The sequence below is a fragment of the Kogia breviceps genome, chromosome 16 (assembly GCF_026419965.1).
Source record: "Kogia breviceps isolate mKogBre1 chromosome 16, mKogBre1 haplotype 1, whole genome shotgun sequence".
Taxonomy (NCBI): Eukaryota; Metazoa; Chordata; class Mammalia; order Artiodactyla; family Physeteridae; genus Kogia; species Kogia breviceps.
In genome coordinates this window covers 16,948,073-16,971,076 of record NC_081325.1, presented here as the reverse complement: position 1 = coordinate 16,971,076, position 23,004 = coordinate 16,948,073, and the positions used below count along the sequence as shown (strand labels likewise).

General features: G+C 44.0%; 1 protein-coding gene and 1 long non-coding RNA gene across 5 annotated transcripts in view; one reads left to right on the top strand and one right to left on the bottom strand.

Moving 5' to 3' along the window:
- LOC136792799 (uncharacterized) overlaps positions 1-15,067 on the bottom strand; it is a 54,114-nt gene extending 39,047 nt beyond the window's left edge. The window contains exon 1 of the long non-coding RNA XR_010837234.1: positions 14,852-15,067. This is a non-coding gene — a long non-coding RNA (uncharacterized lncRNA). The remainder of the gene's footprint in view (positions 1-14,851) is intronic.
- A 589-nt stretch (positions 15,068-15,656) lies between these two features.
- Positions 15,657-23,004, top strand: part of WDFY2 (WD repeat and FYVE domain containing 2) — a 174,904-nt gene continuing 167,556 nt past the window's right edge. For all 4 annotated transcript variants that reach the window (XM_067016785.1, XM_067016787.1, XM_059041634.2 and 1 more), the window contains exon 1: positions 15,657-16,070. In XM_067016785.1, coding sequence (XP_066872886.1) covers positions 15,934-16,070 — 137 coding nt within the window. In that variant the 5' untranslated portion in view covers positions 15,657-15,933. The remainder of the gene's footprint in view (positions 16,071-23,004) is intronic.

Here is a 23,004-nt window from a genome sequence, read left to right as displayed (position 1 = left end):
GACTGAGGAAAGAGTAAGAATTTGCCAGACAGATGAAGTGGGGAAGAACATTCTAGGAAGAGAGCAGAGAGGTGTACCATGGGACGAAAGGCTTAGGTTATTGTCAGGTATCTTGGATTCCGAAGATGCTTATTCACCACCCATTCTTTCCTTCTCTGCAAATTTCCTAGACGGGGGTGGGGGGGGTTGAATGTACCTGACTTCACTCCCCGCTCCAGGGATGGGTCTTGATTGGCCCTAGCCAGCTGGCATAATCCATTCCCCTGTCATAGCTGGTTCCCAGAAAGGGAGGTCCTCCAGGCCTAAGAAAATCAGCCATGGCATTCCTCAGGTATGTTCAGGGCTGGCTATGTCCAATCAGAAAGAAGCCCAGGAAGTTGGCTTGATGGTTGGGGAAGAGGAAGCATGTAAACCTGAGAGCTGCTAGTTTCCACTTTGTTACTTCAAGGGGAGCCCGCCAGCGGAGAAAGATGTCACATGGAGCTAAGGGAATTGCAGAGAAATGGAGCCAAATGACCTGAACAAACTCCGACCAGGGATTAAGTGGAGCCTTGTGTTCCCTTCATTCTTTGAAAGGTCAAGTTGGATTTTTTTGTTACTCGCAACTAAAATCATTCTACCTGACGCAGTGTCACCGGGTTTGAGGTTGGAGGGGGTAGAGGGTGGGGAATGAATGGACTGGAGAGGTAGGCATGGGCCAGACGATGAGTAGAGTTTCAACTCTAGAGACAGGGAAAGCTGTCAAAGGTTCAGGCCGCGTTAGCGAGTAACAGGATCTGATGTGAGTTTTAGAAAGATTACTTGAGCAGCGATGAGAAGCATGGCTTCAAGGGAACACGTCTGGGGCTGTGAGAACAGGAAACCATGATACATTGCTGCTTCCTTCATTATTCCATTCAAGGGTGCATGTTCTAGCTCCTTTTTGCACGAATCTCAAAAGGGAATCAGATCTTTAAAAATACTTAATCTGTGAACATTTGAGATAGGATATAAATTCTTCAGGATTTTATACCTGAGAAGTAAGGATGTATGTTTTAGATGCCCATAAAATTCTTCAGGGATTGAATGTAGGAGATCAGAGTTCGGGTTTTACTATTTGGGCTATCAGTAGTAATATGTTGGCCTCCTTCTGTTTCTCGGTAGAACTTCCAATTTGTTCTATATTCCCTCTTAACTCTTTTTACTTATTTGTCAGTGCAGTCTTTTATTCTCATTGTTTTGAGTTTTTTGTTTTTGCTTTTTTCTCCCTAGAGACAGGATGGCAGTTGAAGAAAGAAAAATGTTGAGTCAATTGGCACAAAAGCCCTTTTCCCATGGTATCTCTTCTCTTGAGGGGAATTAACCTGATCCTAACCAATTTTACTCAAGAGGAGGCATCTTTGATAACAAATATTTGTCCCAATCTCTTTGGCCTCCAGTTATTAATTGCCTAATAAATTCTATTGATAGGAGCCGTGTGGGTATGTGACCCCTGCTCCACTTCACTGGAGACTGTTCTGTAAAGATATTAAGATTTAGTTCATCTTTCTGCTTGCTTTGTCATTGCTGAGCTTCCTCTTCATGCTTTGCACTGTGCTTCATACTGGGGACAGTACAATAGGAAAGGAAAGCGGAGTCTCTGCTTAAAAAAGGCTTGTAGGGCTTCCCTGGTGGCGCAGTGGTTGAGAGTCCGCCTGCCGACGCAGGGGACACGGGCTCGTGCCCCGGTCCGGGAGGATCCCACGTGCCACGGAGCGGCTGGGCCCGTGAACCATGGCCTCTGAGCCTGCGCGTCCGGAGCCTGTGCTCCGCACGGGAGAAACCACAACAGTGAGAGGCCCGCGTACCACAAAAAAAAAAAAAAAAAAAGGCTTGTAGTATAAATTCTGATGATGGGAAGTGTTTTCCTAAAACCAAGTCAATGAGGCCTAAGCAATAACAGTGGTTCATATCTAAGCTGGCTGTGTTATGTTGATCCTTAAACTTATGAGAGGTTTTAAAAAGCGTGATCAGACGTATACAAAGAGTTTCAGAGGCCATTCTGTCAGGACTCCAGTGACATTAGAATTTTGGTCATTGACCACTGACCTTCAGTCAAGATCTTTGAGGATAAAGATGATCTCATTCTTTGTTAACAGAATCATTTCTCTCCCTCATGTGTATAATTTTAGATGGAAAACGGAGCCAAAAGCAGGTACTTGTAGAAAAATGTGTTATCCCCCAAAGTTGCCACAACACACAAAATGTCCATTCTGTAAAGAACTGTAGTTATATGTGAGAGTTAGAGATTGTTTCCTCCAAATGAATAAACCATTTTGCCCAAAAGGCAATAAATTTCCCCTCTTCCCCATTTCACTATTTCCTATGGGCGATATTCATTCTCCAAAGTTCCCACTTAATTCCTTCTTACACTTTTTTTTTTTCCCTTTTTTTGGCCGTGCCATGTGGCTTGCGGATCTGCGGATCTTAGCTCCCCAACTAGGGATCGAACCTGGGCCCTCGGCAGTGAAAGTGCTGAGTCCTAACCACTGGACCACAAGGGAATTCCCCCTCCATACTTTTTTTTTTTTTTTTTTTTTTTTTTTTTTTTTTTTGCGGTACGCGGGCCTCTCACTGTTGTGGCCTCTCCCGTTGCAGAGCACAGGCTCCGGACGCGCAGGCTCAGCGGCCAATGGCTCACGGGCCCAGCCGCGCCGCGGCATGTGGGATCCTCCCGGACCGGGGCATGAACCCGTGTCCCCTGCATCGCCAGGCGGACCCTCAACCACTGCGCCACCAGGGAAGCCCCATACATTCTTTTAAACATTATTTGATGTAGGAGATTTACAGCAAAACTGACCGCATACTTGTGCACCAGAACCCAAGCATAGTCCTGACCTTTATTTTTAAACCAAAATCTTTTCACATCAACTCCTCTTCTCTGCTTGCTCATTGGACTCTAGAGCCAGTGACCCTCTAATGATAAAACCAAGATATGAACCAAATCGAGCTCCGTCCTTGACTTCGCAAGGGAGTTGATCACATCTAGAGCCTGGCTCAGAGCAGGCACTGAACAAATATTTGCTGGATAAAAGAATAAATGAAGATAATGTCTAAGGAGTTGTGAGTTAGTTTGAGTTTTCTTGAGCTAAACTGAGGACTCTGGCAGATTTAAGACCCTTGAATGACAAGCTGAGGAGGTTATATTCTCATTTCTGCTTTCAGTCAGCAAGTTTTTGAGACCCACCCTGCTCTAGGAATAATAGTCTCACTTCCTCTTGACCAAAGGCACTTGGGTTTCCTCCGCTCTTGGGTTCCTAAGGAGCGAGTTCACTGATCACAGTCCCTGCCCCTTGCTTCAGCCCATGTCAGGGCTAGTGTAAGGGCGGGTCTGCAGTGGCATCAAAGTTATTAGTAAAGAGAAAGCCAAGAAGGAAGAGAAACATACACTCTCTTCCTCCTCTTTGCTTTCACTATTTCACCCTAACGGTCACCATTTCCCTAAAGTGGGTTCCCACTCCCACTTCATTCTACCCTGTCCTCCGAGTTCCTCTGCAGAAAATTCCAGAAGAGTTGCTTTTCCTTTGAAATATAGATGACCCTAATTCCTGTTTATTGCTGCCAGGAATGCAAAATGGTACAGCCACTTTGGAAGACAGTTTGGCAGTTTCTTACAAAAATAAACATACTCTTACCATACAATCCAGCAGTCTGGCTCCTTGGTATTTATCCAAAGGAGTTGAAAACTTAAGTGCACACAAAAACCTGAACACGGATGTTTACAGCGGCTTTACTGATAATTGCCAAAACGTGGAAGCAACCAAGATTCAGTAGGTGAATGGTACATGCAGACAATGGAATATTATTCAGACAATTCAATATTATTCAGTGTTAAAAAGACATGTGCCATCAAGACATGAAGGAACTTTAAAAAACATGTTACTAAGGGAAAGAAGCCAATCTGAAAAGCCTGCGTACTGTATGATTCTACCTATACGACATTCTGGAAAAAGCAAAACTATGGAGGCAATGAGACGATGAGTGGTTCCTGGGGTTGGGGGGCAGGGAGGGTGAACAGGCAGAGCACAGATGACTTTTAGGACAGTGAAACTATTCTGTATGATACTATACGATGGATACATTTCATTATATTTTTTACTTTTATTATTATTAGTTTTTTGGCCGCACTGCACGGCTTGTGGGATCTTAGTTCAACAACCAGGGATCTAACCCACACCCTCGGAAATGAAAGCACGGAGTCTTAACCGCTGGACCACCGGGGAATCCCCTATACATGCCATTACATGTTTGTCCAAACCCATAGAATGTACAACACCAAGAGGGAACCGTAAGTTAAATGATGGACTTTGGGCAATAATGATGTGTCATTGTAGGTTCGCCAGTTGTAACAAAGGTACCACTCTGGCAGGGGAGGCTGTGCGTATACGGGGACAGGGGAGATATGGGAAATCCCTGTACTTTCTGCTCAATCTTGCTGTGAACTTAAAATTGCTCTAAAAAAATAAAGTCTATTAAAAACATACATAGATGGGTAGTTAGATGATACAGCTGTAGATGTAGATATAGATACAGATATAGTTATAGATATAGAAATGAACTTTACTTCAGACTTTTGAGTACATGAAAACCTATTTTTAGCCCAAGGTTTCCTGGGCTAAAGAGGAGTGGGGAGGATTGAAGAGGAAGATTAAGGAAAAAGACTTGCAAAAGCCTTGTGCTTGCTTCCAGCACAGATAAGCAGGCGAAAAATCACAGGCTGTTTTCTGTTACTCAATGCTCCCCCACCCCAAAAAAAAAGACATTGGTCTGATCAGAAACATTAGATGCTACCAGTGGAAGAGCATGCAGGCTGGCTAGTCTCTCATTCTGGGAAAGGCAAGGCAATGGGAGATGGGCCCCGTGGTTGGAGACCCAGCCCTCTGTATCTCGGATCACTTTTCCTGTACCCTTCCATTGGATTCCCAGGTCTGTGGTTCCCAGATTACCCTAGACACCAAGGGCCACCTGCATTAGAATCACCTGAAATGCTTTATAAAAAGTCAGATTCTCAGGTCAAGCTCCCAGAAAACCAAATTCAGCCATTCAGGGATAGGATCCAGGAATTTTCCAGAAGTTCCCAAGGCACTCAAGTGCAGCCGGGTTTCAGAGGCAAAAAACCCTTGTTGCCGAGGGAGTCCTAGTACCTGCTGCTGGGAAGGGAATGGGGAAGGAAGGGAAGAGGAAAACAAATGGAGGGATGTTTATATGATGTTCCTGGATGTAATTTAAAAGATATTCTTCTGGAGAAGCATCATTCGTCATGGAAGTCCTAGGCCAAGGGACTGCTAGTTTTGCACTGGAGGGATTTTGTGAGCCTGCCTGGGACCCACCAATGCATATTTGAGTCAGCAAGAAAATTCAGAGTTCAAAACAATGAATGCTGGACTTCCAGTAAGTGTGGACTTCCAATAAAGATGGAATCTCTATTCTCAGATTTTTGCCCTTTGAAAAGTTGGGACTTCTGCTGCAAGATGTTGTGGCCCTGACTTGTGACCCAGTTCTGATCATTAGATTTCTCCTTTGTTGTGAGACTAAGTCGTCATCTCCACCCCTCTTCTTCTGTCCCCATGTTTTCCCTGTGGTCCCCTTCCAAGTCCTCAGCTTTCCCCTCTTCCTTTAGAGGAGCTACTTGCCAGATGCTGGCCTCTTCCTTCAGATGAATGATCTTATTCTTGTTTCACAACAACTCTCTGAGTTTGGTGCTGTAATGTTACAGATGAAGAAAGGGGGGGGCTCCAACAGATTCAGTGACTTGCTAAAGGACACACTGGTAAGTGGCTCTACTCCCACCTTGCCCCCTAGTTTTAACACATAGGACCCTGTCTAGGCCTTCTGCTCAGAACACCAGTCCTTCAGACCCAGGCCTTACCTTGCTTTCCTAAGTTGTCACCTCAGATTTGAATGCCCTGCTCTTGAACCCAAGGCTGGAGGTGGGTACACAGCTGCCTCTCCGATGTCCTCGCTGATCACTGACTGCCTCTGGCTCTCACACCAGTATCCCAGACCCCTCTCGCTAAGTGTGGGTTTCGTCTGATGAGGCCAGAGCCCCACATCCCTGCTGCATTAGGGAAAACCCAGTTCTTCTCCTGTGTTTCTCCTTTACTCTCACACAACTTCCGCATGCACACTTCTGACACCAGATGTGTGGGGTTATCCTCCCATCAGGCAATTCTCTGACACCAGCTGGGTGTCCTATACTTTAATTCAATTCTGACACTGTCTACCGGGAGAGAGCACTAGTTCCCACAGGTTAAGGGCTCAGTCCCATGAGACCACCCCCCACTTCAGATGCCAATTGCAAGTAGTAGGTCTCCAGGTCACCATCCCCACTTCTGTCCAATTTGGCTATAAATCAGAGGTTCCCACCACCCCCTCCTCTAATTCAACTGATTTGCTAGAATGGCTCACAGAACTCAGGGGAACACTTATGTTTACCAGTTTATTAAAGGATCTGATAAAGGATACAGATGAAGAGCCAGATGAAGAGATACATAGGATGAGGTCTGGGAGGGTCCAAAGTGCAGGAGCTTCTGTCCCTGTGGGGTTGGGGTCCATCACCCTCCTGGTGTGAATGTTCTCACCAGCCTGGAAGCTCACTGAACTCCCTACCCTTGGGGTTTTGTGGAGGCTTTCTCACATAAGCATGAGAAGTTATTAACTCCACTTCCGGCCCCTCTCCCCTCATGGAGGGGGTGGTGGTGGAGGGGGGCAGTACATCTGCAAGCTTCTAATCATAGCTTGGTTTTTCTGGTGACCAGCCCTCATTAGAACAAGAGATGCCTCTAGTACTCTTCTCACTTAGGAAATACAAGGGTCTTCAGAGTTCTGTGTCAGACACCAGGGCAGAGACCAATGTATATGTTTCCTACTATTTACACCTGCCCAGCTTTCTACTGCCAGACTAGATTGCTGAAGATGAGCCAGAAAAATACATGCTGCTTACTATTAGAAAAAGCTTTGGACTCAGCTCTGACCCTTCTCCCTGGACTCACCTTGCTTCCTATAATTGGCCTTCCAAGAGTGAGGAATCAATCCAAAAGAAGTTGCCTTGGTCCAATTATTAAGCACAATTCTTTTCATTTAATGCTTCCCTAAAAGCTCCATGTCCTGCTGGAGTGGCAGCCCCCTTTCTGTTTCCTAGATCAGTGGCATCCAAACTGTGGCCTGTGGAGCTCTGCTCCGTGAAAACTTGTCAGGTGGTACACGGACACACATCATTATAAGGGTATTCATTTCCAGACCCTTAACTTTTATAGGTACTTTTTCCTAAAACCAATTTGCCTGAGGATGTGCCTGCATTTATGTCAGATGTTCTCCCGTCTCATAAACTTTCCCCATGACATGTCTTACTGTGGTGCTTTGCATGGGATAAAAACAACAACAAAAAGGTACTACAAAAATATTGATTTGGGGACTTCCCCCGTGGCGCAGTGGTTAAGAATCCACCTGCCAATGCAGGGGGCACAGGTTCGATCCCTGGGCTGGCAAGATCCCACATGCTGCGGAGCAACTAAGCCCGTGCTCCACAACTACTGAGCCTGCGCTTTAAAGCCTGAGCGCCACAACTACTGAAGCCCGTGTGCCTAGAGCCCGTGCTCTGCGACAGGAGAAGCCACTGCAATGAGAAGACCGTGCACTGCAACGAAGAGCAGCCCCCGCTTGCTACAGCTAGAGAAAGCCCGTGCACAGCAAGGAAGACACAATGCCACCAAAAATAAGTTTAAAAAATAAAAATTAAAAAAATACTGATTTGGTGTAAACTTTTGTATCGAGATATAATTGATGTCTTAGTTTCAGGTGTACTACATCATGATTCAATACTTGAATATACTGTGAAATGATCCCCACAAGTCTAGTTATCATCCATCACCACACATAGCTACAATTTTTTCCCCCTTGGGATGAGAATACTGCAACATTACATTCCCCAGGACTCATTTATTTTATAACTGAAAGTTTGTACCTTTTTGACTACCTTCACCCATTTCACTCACCCTCCATCCCCTTAGGGGATTTCCCCTATCCCCCTTAGGGGGAAACTAATGGTTACTAAGGCAAGTTAACCCACAGATCTTTCTGGCCTTCTTTATATTATAAGTATTTCTCATAAGGGAGAAGAAACAAGGATATTTGGGGTCCTCTTAAGAGGTTTTGAATTCTATAAAGTAGAAATGGAGGTGCATATATCTTTTCTAATTAATGTTTTTGTTTTCTTCAGCAAAATACGGGGGGGGGGGTGAAATTGCTGGATCATATGGTAGTTTTGTTTTTTATTTTTTGAGGAAACTTCATACTGTTTTCCATAGTGGCTGCACCAATTTACATTCCCACCAAAGGCGCACGAGGGCTGTGCATCCTCGCCAACACTTGTTATTTGTTGTCTTTTTGATAATAGCCATTCTGACAGGTGTGAGGTGATATCTCATATGGTATTGAGCTCTTAACCACACCTAATAATCCATCTTACAAGATGCATTTCATTTTATTTTTACAATATTCTTCAAAATGCTTATTAATATTTATTTATTTGAATGGAAAAATGAAGTAAAATTTTTTTCTGACAGAAGGTAAATCTAATTTCTCTAATTCATTTGACAACAGGACTTTGACTAGGCTACATGGTGGTCTTCTTCTATAAAAATCTGCCGCTCTAAGATTCAGAGAAAAATATATATAAGCATGTGATGAGATAAAAGCACTATTATAAAAAAATTGTATTAACAAAAGATATACTGAATTGAAAACATTAAAAACTTTCCGTTCCCAATTCTTTTTTTAGTATATAGGGTTAAACAAAGTGCCTTTAAGTGAAAGAACAGCAGATAAAAATAATAGTCATATAATACGTTTTTGTATACTTTCCAGAAATTGAGAAAATAAATTACTTTAATAAATGTGTAAAAATTCCTTTCACAAGTTAGGCGGTTTCCAATATTTTGCTTTCAATAAAACCGATGGAGACATAATAGAATTTGTCAGCAAGACATCAAAAATAATATTGGGTGATAGACAACTATAATTTATATAGCATAAAAAGGTACCATTTTAAAGTGTACAATTCAGTGGCTTTTAGAATATCCACAAATTTGTGCAATCACTGTGATAATCAATTTTTTTTTTTTTTTTTTTTTTCGCGGTACGCGGGCCTCTCACTGTTGTGGCCTCTCCCGTTGAGGAGCACAGGCTCCGGACGCGCAGGCTCAGCGGCCATGGCTCACGGGCCCAGCCGCTCTGTGGCACGTGGGATCCTCCCGGACCGGGGCACGAACCCATGTCCCCTGCATCGGCAGGTGGACTCTCAACCACTGTGCCACCAGGGAAGCCCCATTATGTATTTCTTTTAAAAATTTTATTTATTTATTTTTGTCTGCTTTAGGTCTTTGTTGCTGCGCATGGGCTTTCTCTAGGTGCGGCGACTGGGGGCTACCCTTTGTTGCAGTGCACGGGCTTCTCATTATGGTGGCTTCTCTTGTCACGGAGCATGGGCTCTAGGCGAGTGGCTCCAGTAGTTGTGGCTCGCAGGCTCTAGAGCATAAGCTCAGTAGTTGTGGTGCACAGGCTTAGTTGCTCTGCAGCATGTGGGATCTTCCCGGACCAGGGATCAAACCCGTGTCCCCTGCATTGGCAAGAGGATTCTTAACCACTGTGCCACCAGGGAAGTCCAATAATCCATTTAAAAACATTTTTATTATCCGAAAAAGAAGTCCTGCACATTCCTTAGCCATCAAAATCGGCCCCTCTTACTCCCCCCTCTGCCCCATGCTACTAGCAACAGCTAATCTGCTTTCTGTGCTTGTAGATTTGCCTATTCTGGACATTTCATGTAAATGGAATCTTACAATATGTGATCTTTTATGATTAGCTTCTTTCACTTAGCATAAGGTTTTCAAGGTTCATCCGGACTGTAGCGTGTATCAGTATGTCATTTCTTTTTGTTGCAGAATATCCCATCGTATGGATACACCACCTTTTACCCATTTATCAGTTGATGAACATTTGGATCATTTCCACATTTTGGCTGTCTGAATAATGCTGCTATGAAAATCCATGTCAAGTTTTTGTGTAGATCTAAGTTTTCCTTTCTCTTGGGTATATACCTAGAGGTGGAATTTCTGGTCATATGGTAGCTATGTTTAACAGTTTGAGGAAATGTGAGACTATTTCCTAGAAGGCTGTGCCATTTTACAATCTCCCCAGCAGTGTATAGGGAGGTTTCAACCTCTCCATATCTTTGTCAACATTTGTTATTATCTGTATTCTATTTTAGCCATCCTAATATTTGTAAAGTGGTATCTCATTGTGGTTTTGATTTGCATTTCCTTGATGACTAATGATGTTGAGCATCTTTTTATGTGCTTATTGGTTATGTATATATATTCTTTGGGGGAATGTCTATTCAGATTCTTTTGCCATTTTAAAAATTGGTTTATTTGTCTTTTTACTATTGAATTGTAAGAGTTATTTATATATTCTAGATATAAGTCCCTTATCAGATATATGATTTGCAAAAACTTTCTCTTGACAATGTGATTTTTTGACATGTAACTCAGAAAGAATTCAAAGAGTTGAGTAGCACTGATATAACAAGACTTGTTCCACTCACATATATTGGGTTGGCCAAAAAGTTCCTTTGATTTTTAAGTAAAAATAAAAGACACATTTTTCATTTTCACCAAGAACTTTATTGAACAACATATTCACCCTTTTGTTCCACTACCTTCTGCCATTTTTCAGGCAAATTCACAATCCCATCTCCCCAAAACTTTTTATCTGTTTGAGCAAAGAACTGTTCCAGGTGCTTTTACAGTCTTCCAGGGAATTGAAATTTTTTCCATTAAGAGAATTTTGTAAAGACCGAAATAAATGGAAATCCGAAGGTGCAATGTCTGGTGAATACGGTGGATGAATCACAACTTCCCAGCCAAGCTCTAACAGTTTCGGCCTGGTCATCAAAGAAACGTGTGGTCTTGCGGTATCCTGATGGAAGATTATGTGTTTTCTGTTGACTGATTTTGGATGCTTTTTGTTGAGTGCTGCTTTCAGGTGGTCTAATTGGGAGCAGTACTTGTTGGAATTAATCATCTGGTTTTCCGGAAGGAGCTCATAATAGAGGACTCCCTTCCAATCCTACCATATACACAACATCACCTTCTTTGGATGAAGACTGGCCTTTGGTGTGGTTGGTGGTGGTTCATTTCACTTGCCTCACGATCTCTTCTGTTCCACATATTGTACAGTATCCACTTTGCATCACCTGTCACAATTTGTTCTAAAAACGGAACGTTTTCATTACGTTTAAGTAGAGATTCGCTGGCGGAAATATGGTCAAGGAGGTTTTTTTTTTGCTATGTGGGACCCAAACATCAAAGTGATGAACTTAACCAAGCTGGTGCAAATGATTTTCAACACTTGATTTGGGTATTTTGAGTATGTTGTCTATCTCCTGCATGGTATAAAGTTGACTGTTCTCAGTTAATGTCTTGGTTTGATTGCCATCAACTTCAACTGGTCTACCTGACTGTGGAGCATCGTCCAGAGAGAAATCTCCAGCATGAAACTTCGCAATCAACTTTTGACATGTTTGATCAGTCACAGCACCTTCTCCATATACTGCACAAATCTTTTTTACCTTTCTTGAAATAATAAAGCATAATTGGCTGAAAATGTTGCTTTTTTTCTTCCATCTTCAATATTAAAATGGCTACACAAAAATTCACCAATTTTGATGTCTTTTTGTAAATGCACACTGATATGACAGCTGGCACATACAATCTAACAAAATTGTTTTGAATGAAGTTAAAGACAACAAAGTGCTACTACAGTCATCTTATGGAAAAAACAAACGAACATTTTGGCCAACCCAATATTTATATAAATGAGATTTCTTAGCCCTTATATTTACAAGATAAAATATAGGAATAAAATTCAGCCTGAATCCTCTTAATTCTAGCAGTAAATCATTATTTATCCTTGGATACACAGGAATGTAAAAATGTAGCCTTGTTCATCTTGAATAATAATTTTCATTAAACATTTCTAGTTTAAAATTTAATTTTTATGTTTAATAATTTTTATATACATTTCTAATATACTTATGTTGTTTTGACCTATTGTGTACTAACAATTGTAAGGATCAGTTAATGTAGAAGAAACTTTTAAAACTCAGAGCTTTATGGCCTTAGTATATTAAGTAAATCGTAGAATTTAAATATATATACATCTTTTTTGTTTGTTTCAGATAGTATTACAGGGAAATCAATAAAAGATCATCAAGCGTGAACTATTTACAACAAATGTTAATATTTACAAGATGCTAGAACTCAGACTTTTTGGAATATTTAAATTTATATACTGAAATTATTCAAAATTCTTTAAGGTGGAATATGAACAAAGGAGTTTGAGAATCATTTTTCTAGCAGTAGTCTACTTCTTTCTGTCTTTAATCTCCATTAGAATGCCCTTTCCTGAGGGTGGGGAATTGGGGCTGAGCGGTCTTAGATTTCCTGAGAGTTAGCAAGAGTTCCCAACCCGGGTCTCTGATACTTGTGTGCCTTGAGAAACTGCACGTAAAACTGCACACAAAATATAAGTGTACATATACATACACTCCCCCACTCCAGCTGATCTGTAACATTCAACTCATTTTTCATAAGCTCTGTGACCTAAAAAGTTTAATACTGTAACTACTACCTTCCTCTCACCTGCCTATTAGTACACCTCATTTATCTCATGCTAGGCCTTTCTGTTGGGTACCAATTAATCACTTGTTGCCTTTACCATACCGCTATTATCATCTGCCTGCTGGATATCATCTGCAGTTTTGTGTCTTCTCCCAAGGATCACCCGATCCCAGGAATTAGGGCAAGTTCCAGATACCGGTCTTTCCATTATGCTCTAGTGGAATAGAGTTAAACAAATCTTGAATGGCCTCTCTTTCTATTTATTTATTTAACGAATACTTAACAACATGCCTCCTGATGTGCCAGGTACTATTCTAAAGGCTAGGAATACAACGATGAACAGGCAGACAGGTCTCTCCTCTCCCAGTGTTTCTCTTCTGGAAGAGGAAGACTAAGAACTAAATAAGAAACACACAAGATTATTTTGGGCAGAAGTAAGTACTGTGAAGAAAATAAACCCGGGTGATATGACAACGAGTATTATGAAGAAGTAGGGTTCAGTTGGGAGGTTAGGACTCTTTAAGGAGCTAACATCGGAGCTGAAGCCTGAATGGTGAGAAGAAAGTAGCCGAGAGGTGAACACGGTTGGTGCAAAGGCCACCAGCAGGAAGGAGGTTGGTGTTTCTGGGGAATTTCCAAGCCAGGGCTTGCAAAGTAGTGAGCAGAAGAGGTGAGGTTGGAGAGGCATTTCATCCCGAGTGCAACAGTAAGCCAATGATGTGTTTTAAGCAGAGGAGGAACTGATCTGGTTTATATTTTAAAACAAAATCCTTCTGGCTACTTTGATAAAAATGGGTTGTATGGGTTCAAGACAAGAAATAGAGAAAGCAGTTAGGCTACCATGGTAGTAGAGGCCAGAGATTATGGTGACTTGGACTGGGGTGGAGATGATATAAATGGGAAAATTCAAGATATACTTTGGAGGTGGAGCTGATAGGATTTCTAAATGGTCTGGATAGAATTGTGAGGAAAAGAGAAGAGTCAAGGATGACTCCTAGGAAGTTAGTTTTGAACAACTGGGTGAATGATGCAGTAGATTTAAAGATACTATTTGGGAATGTTTGGAACACCTATTAAACAGTTAAGTGACAAAGTGGAGAAGCTTTAGATACATGAGCCTGGAGTTCAGAAGTGTGGTCAGGGTAGAGATTATTATGGGAGTCAGGAGCTTATGGATGGTATTTAAAACCACTGTGGCAGGCTGAATAATGTCCCCCTGAATATGTCCATGTCCTAATTCCTGGAATCTTAAAGAACCTATTGTGTATGAAGGCATTTAAAATCTGTCACTTGTAAGCCTCACAACAACCCAAGGTAGGTGTTATTATCCTCCACTTGTTAGATGGGGAACTGGAGGCTCAGAGAAGTGGAATGCCCTGTTCTAGGCTGCAAAGCTGGAAAATACCTCAACCTCCCTTTCAAGGGCCTTACAAAATTTCTATGAAGGTGGGAAGTGGTAAAGAGCTGCACTGTGCTTTGAGACAGGTCCAGCCTACTTACCGCCTCGGCTGCCCAAAAACCTACCTTATAAAATGCATTTCTAGGGCTTCCCTGGTGGCGCAGTGGTTGAGAGTCCGCCTGCCGATGCAGGGAACACGAATTCGTGCCCCGGTCCGGGAAGATCCCACATGCCGCGGAGCGGCTGGGCCCGTGAGACATGGCCGCTGAGCATGCGCGTCCGGAGCCTGTGCTCCGCAACGGGAGAGGACACAACAGTGAGAAGCCCACGTACCGCAAAAAAACCAAAATGCATTTCTACACAGCCAGTTCCATTCTTTGTCTAGCTCTGGCATATTATTTTCCTCACCTTCAGAGCCCTTGCCAGCCCAATTACACCACAGAGACCGTGACCACTCCTCAGCTAGCTTGTTAACTGCGGAAGGGCTTAGTGGGGTTATCACATAACCAACTACTCCTCATGCCAGGCCCTTTGCCAGGCACCTAACATGCATTCACAAATCACAGATTATCCATCGTCTCTGGAGCAATCTAGAAAGTAAGGATTACTGGGGAATGGGAAGAAGTCAGGAGCAGGTGCGCCTGAGCTAAAGTCTGGGGGTGCTATAGCCCTAACTTGAAGCTAAAGTAATCCTGGTCTAGTAACTTAACCATCTAAGAAAACGAGAAGGTTAACACTACAGATCATCTCTAACCTCCATCAAGGATGCTTGCATGACAGCTTTTCTTCTTTCCCCACTCCTGGAGCTCCACTATTCTGTGCGGTGGCAGGGCCGTAGCGACTGTCTGCTCCGCGATGGCTGCCCTTCAGTTCCCTGCCTTAGAGGCCAGACCCAGCCGTGATTCGGCCAATCGCCCGGGAGACCGCGGAGCCCCTGAAGCCAGGAGCGGTGAGAAGTGGGCGATAGGTCATTTCAGGACAAGGGAGCGAAGGCTCTGAAAAACTACAACTCCCAGAAGCCCATGGGGGTGCCAATCGGAGGCCTGGGACTGGTGTGTGTTGGGAGCAGTAAACCACGCTTCTTTGCAGGGCCGCGCTGGACAGGTAGGTAACTCGAGCGCATGCCCAGTCACGTCCCCACTACCTCAGCTTCTTTCCTTCCTGCGGTATACTTCTCTTTCCGGCCTCGCCCAGGCGCGCTTTTCCCCGCCCCACCTCCGCCCCCTTTTCAGGGATTTCGGAGTGGGCGGGACCACTGGCAAGCGCGTTCCCAGGAATATGTACGCGCGCGTTCACGGGAGATTAAAGAGGGAGGGGACTAAATACTGGGTGTGGAAGGTGGCGAGGAGGCCGCGGATCATGGAAGGCGCATGCGTTCTAGAGGCGGTGCCGCGCGGCTTCGGGAATGGCGGAGGGGCGGGGTGGAAATGGGCTCGTGACCTGACTCATGCGCATTGGGCCGCCAGCGCCCCGCCTCCTTTTTCAGTTTCCCCTCCTCCTCCACCACCCTTCCGGAAGTGCAGCCGCCCTCGCGCCCACCAGCGGCCACCCCCTGCGTCAGGCTCCGCCCCCGCCGGCCCCGCCCCCCCGGCTCTCCGCCCCCTCCTCCAGTGGTGGTGCCGGGTTGCATCGCCTGTCGTGGAGGTTTCGGTGCCCGAAGCCGGGAGCGCGGAGTCGTTCCCGGGAGCGCCAGCCAGGCTATGATCGCGGGTCCCCGGCGGCCCGCTCCGGCCAACCAGAGTCCCTCTCTCAGCTTGTGCCCGTGCCCGAGCGGTCTCCCCAGTCCGGCCCCGCGGCGCAATTGGCGGCGGCGCCCGCAGTGCGCCCCCTCCTCCGATGGCGGCAGAGATCCAGCCCAAGCCGCTGACCCGCAAGCCGATCCTGCTACAGCGGGTCGAGGGGTCTCAGGAGGTGGTGAATATGGCCGTGATCGTGCCCAAGGAGGAGGGCGTCATCAGTGTCTCGGAGGACAGGTACGAACGGCTGCCCCTCGGCCGCGAGGAGGGGCGGGACGGGACGGCGGTCCCAGAGCCCGCTTCAGGGGCTGTGCCTCCACGTTGGCGGGAGTGTAGAGCGCTCTCCCAAGTTGTTATTATAATTCGCATCCTGGTGCTGCCGGTGTCCAGCTGCGCGTGGCCGCCGCTGCGTGGCTCCGGGAAGCGCAGCCCGGACAGCGGCGTTCTGTCTGGCCTTGCCCGGGTAGCGCCTGCCGGGGCCAGGGTGGCCCCTGGACTAACGGTGCACCGGCCACTGGACCTTGGTCCAGCTCCGCGGACAGGAAGGGGAGAGGGTGGAGCTGCCCGGCCCTGCAGGTGTGTGCGTGGGGAGGATGCTCCAAGCCGCTTCTGTGACATAACTAAGGGTTTTTGAGAACTCTGGTATAGTTCTTAAGGCTCCAGACCCAGGAAAGCAAATGCCACTCCCTTCTCCCAGACATTCCCACCGAATCCAGATCTCCCAGACATCTTACACTGAATTAAATGAATATTGCAAGTTGTGAAGAGTATTAGGGCTTCTGCCCAGGAGAGGTGACTTCTCTGCTTTGCCCTCCTTGTCTCTTCAAGCTCAAGGGGAAGCTCCTAGAACTTTCAAGGGACCACTGCTGCAAATAGCTCTTGAGTTCCTTCCCTTTGCTTGCTTCCTTTCTTTTTGCCTAATTTTGCTTAATTTGCAGAAGTAGAACTAGTTGTTCTGCCTTTAGTATTCTCCCTTGTTTTTCAGACAGTTCGTTTTTTGCTTTAACTTAATGTCCTTTAATATGCAGAAATTATGCAGATGAAGCTCATTTCCAGAGGAATGATGCTTGAATATAGTAGTTATGGTTTTGATCTGGAATTGTTGCTTTTTATATCAACTAGTATTCTAAAAAATGTCACATTATAGAGGTATATGTCAAGGAGTTTTTAACCTTAAAATAGTTACGTTTTCTTAATGTAAGTTCAAATTATGCTGAGGTAGAAAATATTTTTTTCTTGGTGACTTGTAAAATTTCAGGCAAAGGTAAAGAAACAAAGTGTTCATACTGTCTTTATAGTCATTTCAGTGCTTTGCATACAGTGTGGCTTCAAAAAATATGCTTGATAGGTCTATTCATATCATAGGTTCTTCAGTATAACTAGGATGACTATATTAATGACATTTTTGTCTACATCATACTCCATGGCCAAATGGTGCCTGATTCACTTCCTGTGCAGATTCAAGGGAAGACATTGTAAACATACACCAATGGCAAGCAGTCTGCCAAGAACAGAAGAAATTCATGGCTGCAGTGGAATACATGGATGTAGAAACCATTTGAAATACACGAAGAAGCCTTATGAGTGTTTAACTTTTCCATGGAGGCAAAATTCTACAAAAGAGATTGCTTTGGGACCTAGAAATTCTTTGTCACAGAATCGTGCTTTAAAAAGAATATATTGATAGACATCACTTTCCCTGTCTGTAACTACTGGAGATGAAACCGCTCAACCGAACTGCAGTAGGAAATTCATAATTGTTGAATCAAGTAAGAGAGGCAGAAAGGTAGTTAAACCTAAGCTCCTTTAGTAATTAGTTTTGAAACTTTTTGCTTTGGTTGATGCTTTGGGAGTAGAGGTTAGTTTTCATAGTTTTTTTTTTTTTTTTCTAAGTGTTCAAAGGGATCTTAGAGGTTATTTGCTGTAACGGCTTCATTTTACGGGTGAGAAAATTAGGCCAGAGAATTTACCTGCCCAAATTCATGTAGCTAGTGGTGGAGCCGGGCCTGGCTCCTGTCTTCTGATTTCCATTTCACTGTGTTTATCCTGAAGGAAACAGCTGTAGTCGGGGTGCATTTCAGAGTATTTGGAGAAGCTGAAGTCGCATATATGACAGAGAGTGAAGATAAGTCTCATTTGATTATGGGACAACAGAAATGCAATGTTTAGCTATTTATTAAGCTTAATTTTCACTTTCCCAGTTTACAGTGTAAGTAATAGAAGGTATTTTATTATGCAGTTGCTGTTAAATAAGGCTAGGATTTATTCTTTACATATATTTTTATTATTACTCAAGTTGACCAGTCTGTGTTTCTGTAGGTCATATAGTCACATGTGACAAGAACTTTGTTATTTGGAGCTCAGTTTTGATTATGGTTTCCATCAAAAGAGAACTGATCTGTATTCTTGCTTTTCAAAGTCCACTGTCGGGCTTCCCTGGTGGCGCAGTGGTTGAGAGTCCGCCTGCCGATGCGGGGGATGTGGGTTCGTGCCCCGGTCCGGGAAGATCCCACATGCCGCGGAGTGGCTGGGCCCGTGAGCCATGGCCGCTGAGCCTGCGCGTCCGGAGCCTTTGCCCCGCAACGCGAGTAGGCCACAACAGAGAGAGCCCCGCGTACCGAAAAAAACAAAAAAAATCCACTGTCACTGTCAGTTGACATAATGATAAAGATATGAAGAGAGAATATTGATTTTCATCAAAACCTACCTAGCCATTTACATCAACCACTTCAGTTAGAAACTAGTAGTTTCCATTCCTGAACTGTAAGGTTAAGCCACAAAATATTGTCCCATTCCTGAATGGCAGCGTCCCATAAGTTCTTTTGAAGCCTTGGTTTTCCTTTTTGACCTCTGATTCCCGATCGCCTTTGAAAACGCTTAACATTTTCCATCCATAACAGTGTTATAGGTAATTGTTATCCATTTATCTTCTCCATGAATTCCCTAAGATGCTATGTGCGTCTTACTCATTGTAATATCTGTAGGGCCTAGTATGGTGGCTGGCACACAGTAGGCCCTCAATAAACATTTGTTGTGTTGGTGACTGGTCATTTTCTTGTTCCTGAAAGCGCAGCATCTTAACTGTTGTAGACATTTCATTGATATTTGTTTGAATGAACTTTATGACAACCTGTGAAAGTTCTGTTGGACAAATGTACGGAAAAGGATTGGACTGGATGGCCTTTAAAGGTGCCTTAAAACTTTGAAAGTTGGGCTTCCCTGGTGGCGCAGTGGTTGAGAGTCCTCCTGCCAATGCAGGGGACGCGTGTTCGTGCCCCGGCCTGGGAGGATCCCACGTGCCACGGAGTGGCTGGGCCCATGAGCCATGGCTGCTGAGCCTGCGCGTCTGGAGCCTGTGCTCCGCAACGGGAGAGGCCATGACAGTGGGAGGCCCACGTACCGCCAAAAAAAAAAAAAAAAAAAAAAACTTTGAAAGTCAATGCGTTGCTTCATTCATTCCATCAACAAACATTTGAGTCCCTACTGTGTTCCAAGCACATGTGTACACTTCATTGGTGAAAATGACAAGGTCCTTTCAAGATACTCACAATTTATTTGGGGGGGGCAGGCAGATTTTAGAAGAAAATAAACCCACAAACTCTAAGATTTAATATTGAAAAGAGAATTTTTAGATGGGGAAGAGTAGCTGGATTCCACAGCCATTGTTGTTCCCTAAATTTTACTTACCTTCGGAGGATTCTTTCACTTGGACTACCATTTTCACCCTATGGCTGCTGTTAGTCGTGGGCTGGTGATATTCTAATCTTCAGGCCCAAGAGTGGCTAAAAACCCTTACCCTCAGTTCATCTGAGAGCAGTTAAGACAGCCTGGAACTTTACTGGATACCAAGGGAGAAAATATAAGGAAATAGAAGAAATATAAAAACGGGAGTTCCCTGGTGGTCTAGTGGTTAGTGGTTAGGACTTGGCACTTTTACTGCCATGGCCTGGGTTCAGTCCCTGGTTGGGGAACTCCTGTAAGCCTCACCTCACAGCCAAAAAAAAAAAAAAGGAAGAAGAAATATAAAAATGGTCTGACTTACAAGTATAGATTTCTGGTGCTATCATAAAATGGAATTTGTTCTCAGAACTCACTGTCCTTATCTGAGTCTGTCTTTGCTTTGGTTGTAGCTGGATTCTGTCTCCAAAGGATATGCCCAACTTTGGTACATTGGGTTCCTCATTTCCCAGCTTCTGTCTGGACTGTCTCTTCTGAGTGACTGCCCTCTTAACATTCCTTGCTTAGGAGTTTCCTCATGAGACATCTTGGCTCTATTTTGGTCAATATCGTTCTCTAGCCTGCAGCTTACCAGGGTAGCTGGTAAGCTACCTGCAGCTCCCTTGTCCAGTGGCAGCCTCTTCAAGTGTTGAAAGCCAGAAAAGACTGCTCCAGGTGGGAGCCAGCCCTGTCCAGACGTTTTAACTTTGTAAGTTCTTATATGCATATCTTAACACAAGTCAGCAATCTTAGCATTCATACAGAGAGTTTCTCTAGGTAATTACTATTAGACAGTTATAGAAAATTGTTCCTTCACCAGGAGTAAAAAGGGGTCAGATATTTATCTCATATAAGGAGATGTGTTGAAGACGAGTACAAACACCATCCACTGGGGTCGAGACCAAGGAGCTCCCCTCCAGGTGGGTCTTGCGGGATGAGTAGGAGTTCATGTGAGAAAGCTAGGATGTTGGAAGGGGCATTCTAGCTAGAGGGGGAAGAGAAAACTGCTGGTGCACTGAGAAGCACTAGAACGAACTGGTTAAGAATGCACTCAGGAGCCAGGCATCTTGAATTCAGAACGCAGCTCTGAGTGTCACATTTGGAAGAATCTGGAAAATTGGTGTCTCCACAGGAGTAATCGTGATAGCAAACGTTCCCAAAACCTCTGAGTGCAAGAATTTGGAATTCCCTTGGGAGATAAAAAAAAAGAGCGGAGGGTGTGGTGGCAGGATGTTGTGGAGGAGACCGTGGGGAGGGGCCTGCAGGGGGGAGGGTAATGGGGAGGGACTGCGGAGTTTGCTTTTCCGTTTTTGGCCACGCCTCGCAGCTTACGGGTTCGAACCCGTGCCCCCTGCGGTGGAAGCACGGAGTCTTAACAACTGGACCACCAGGGGAGTCTTGGGGAGGGACTGTGGAGAACTGCCACCTTGTATTCTGACTTCATTCGGGACCAATTTAGGCAACATTGTTATCTGTGTTCTCTGTAGGCCCTAAGGGCGCATAGGACCATGCAGTGGGTAATAGGAGGTGTCCCATTTTTGTCTCAATATACGGTCTGACCTCCAGTGCCTAGCACAGAGGAGGCAGCCCATATATATATGTTCATTGAGTGAATTAAGCAATGGCTGATCTATCAGCTGTTTGGAATGAAATGGGCCTGAGGAGGTTGTGAGTTTCTTAGAGCAAAGGTTTTAAGTTGAACCTGAGAGAAGCTTAGCTCTTTACTTTGGGCCAGGGTAGTGTTACAACAAGGGATAGGGGTGGGAAGCGGTTGGAATGAGAGAGTGGTTGGGTTTTAAAAAATCTTTAAGGCCTTTTTTCCCCAACTCTGATTTTTTTTTTTTGGAATATTTATTTATTCATTTTGGCTGCACCGGGTCTTAGTTGCAGCACGTGGGATCTTCGTTGAGGCAGGTTCTAGTTGTGGCATGTGGGATCTTTTTCAGTTGCAGCAGGCGGGCTTCTTAGTTGTGGCATGCAGGTGGGATCTAGTTCCCCAACCAGGGATTGAACCTGGGTCCCCTCCTGCATTGGGAGCATGGAGTCTTACCCACTGGACCGCCAGGGAGGTCCCTTTTCCCAACTCTGAACCACTCTGAGTCACTACTTGACTATTTCTTCTTTTTTTTTTAATTGGAGTAATAATTTTTATTGGAGTATGGTTGATTTACAATGTTGTGTTAGTTTCTGCTGTACAGCAAAGTGAATCAGTTATACATATACATATAGCCACTCTCTTTTAGATTCTTTTCCCATATGGGTCATTACAGAGTATTGAGTAGAGTTCTCTGTGCTATACAGTAAGTTCTCATTAGTTATCTCTTTTAATATATATAGTAATGTGTATATATCAATCCCAGTCTCCCAATTTATCCCTCCCCTTCCCCTTGATAACCATAAGTTTGTTTTCTACGTCTGTGATTCTGTTTCTGTTTGGTAAATAGGTTCATTTATGACTATTTCTTGAAAAGATATGTAAAATATCGTTTATAAATCCTCACACTTTTGGCTCATACCATTGATTCTTTTCACTGTGAAATCGCACTATCTCGTTGCTCTGGTTGAAACCATTAGTTTCACTAAACACTTAGACCTTGGATCAGTTCATGTGAGCTCATGGAGTTTTATGTACCATGCATTTTATAACACTTGCATCAAAACATTTTTAAAATGCAAATCAAAGTTTTTCCCAACGTGCACGCATAGTTCTGAAAGTTGAGGACTTCCTAGAGTGATGGTATGAGGTCTCTGAAGCTGACCAAGTTAGAAGCCCTCTGAACTAGTTTTCGAGTGTGTCAAGTCTCTATTTAATGGCATAAAGTTAATAAACTTTCAACTAGGCACGAGGGATTCATCACTTGGAAGTAGTAATTGCTGGTTTCAAGGTTCCAAAATGGGAATTTGCCCCATATGATTTTGAAAATTAGACCTTTACCCTGAATTCAGAGCATGAGGCAGTCTTCATGTCAGCAAATCTGTCTGGAAACAGGCTGCCTCTGGGTCTCTAAAGGTCAGGATACAAATTGACTTTTTAAGAAAAAAAATCACTATGGGAAAGCTGTTTAAGGAGGTTCGCTAGAGGGACTTAGCTTCCAGTGACCCCAAAGCTCCCGATGGTTCTGAATTTCCTACTTAATTTACATAGTTAAACCAGACTCTATCCAGGACCTCAAAGATCTTAATCAGGATACATTCATCTGGATATTGCAAGATAATGGAAAATGTTAGAGAGGCAGTTCTGACGCTCCTAAAGTGAGTGACTCTCAGATTTTGAAATCCTGAGCAGCTATCTTGTATCTCAAGTGTTGCTAAACTTACTTTGAAAAAGAAAAATAGGTAGAAAATCATAGGACAGCAGTAGCCATAAGAGACTTCGGACAGTTGATCTTTTTCCAAGCAAACAAAATCAAAACTTTAAAAATGGAAATGCTATTTTTCCCTTGCACAGCATCTT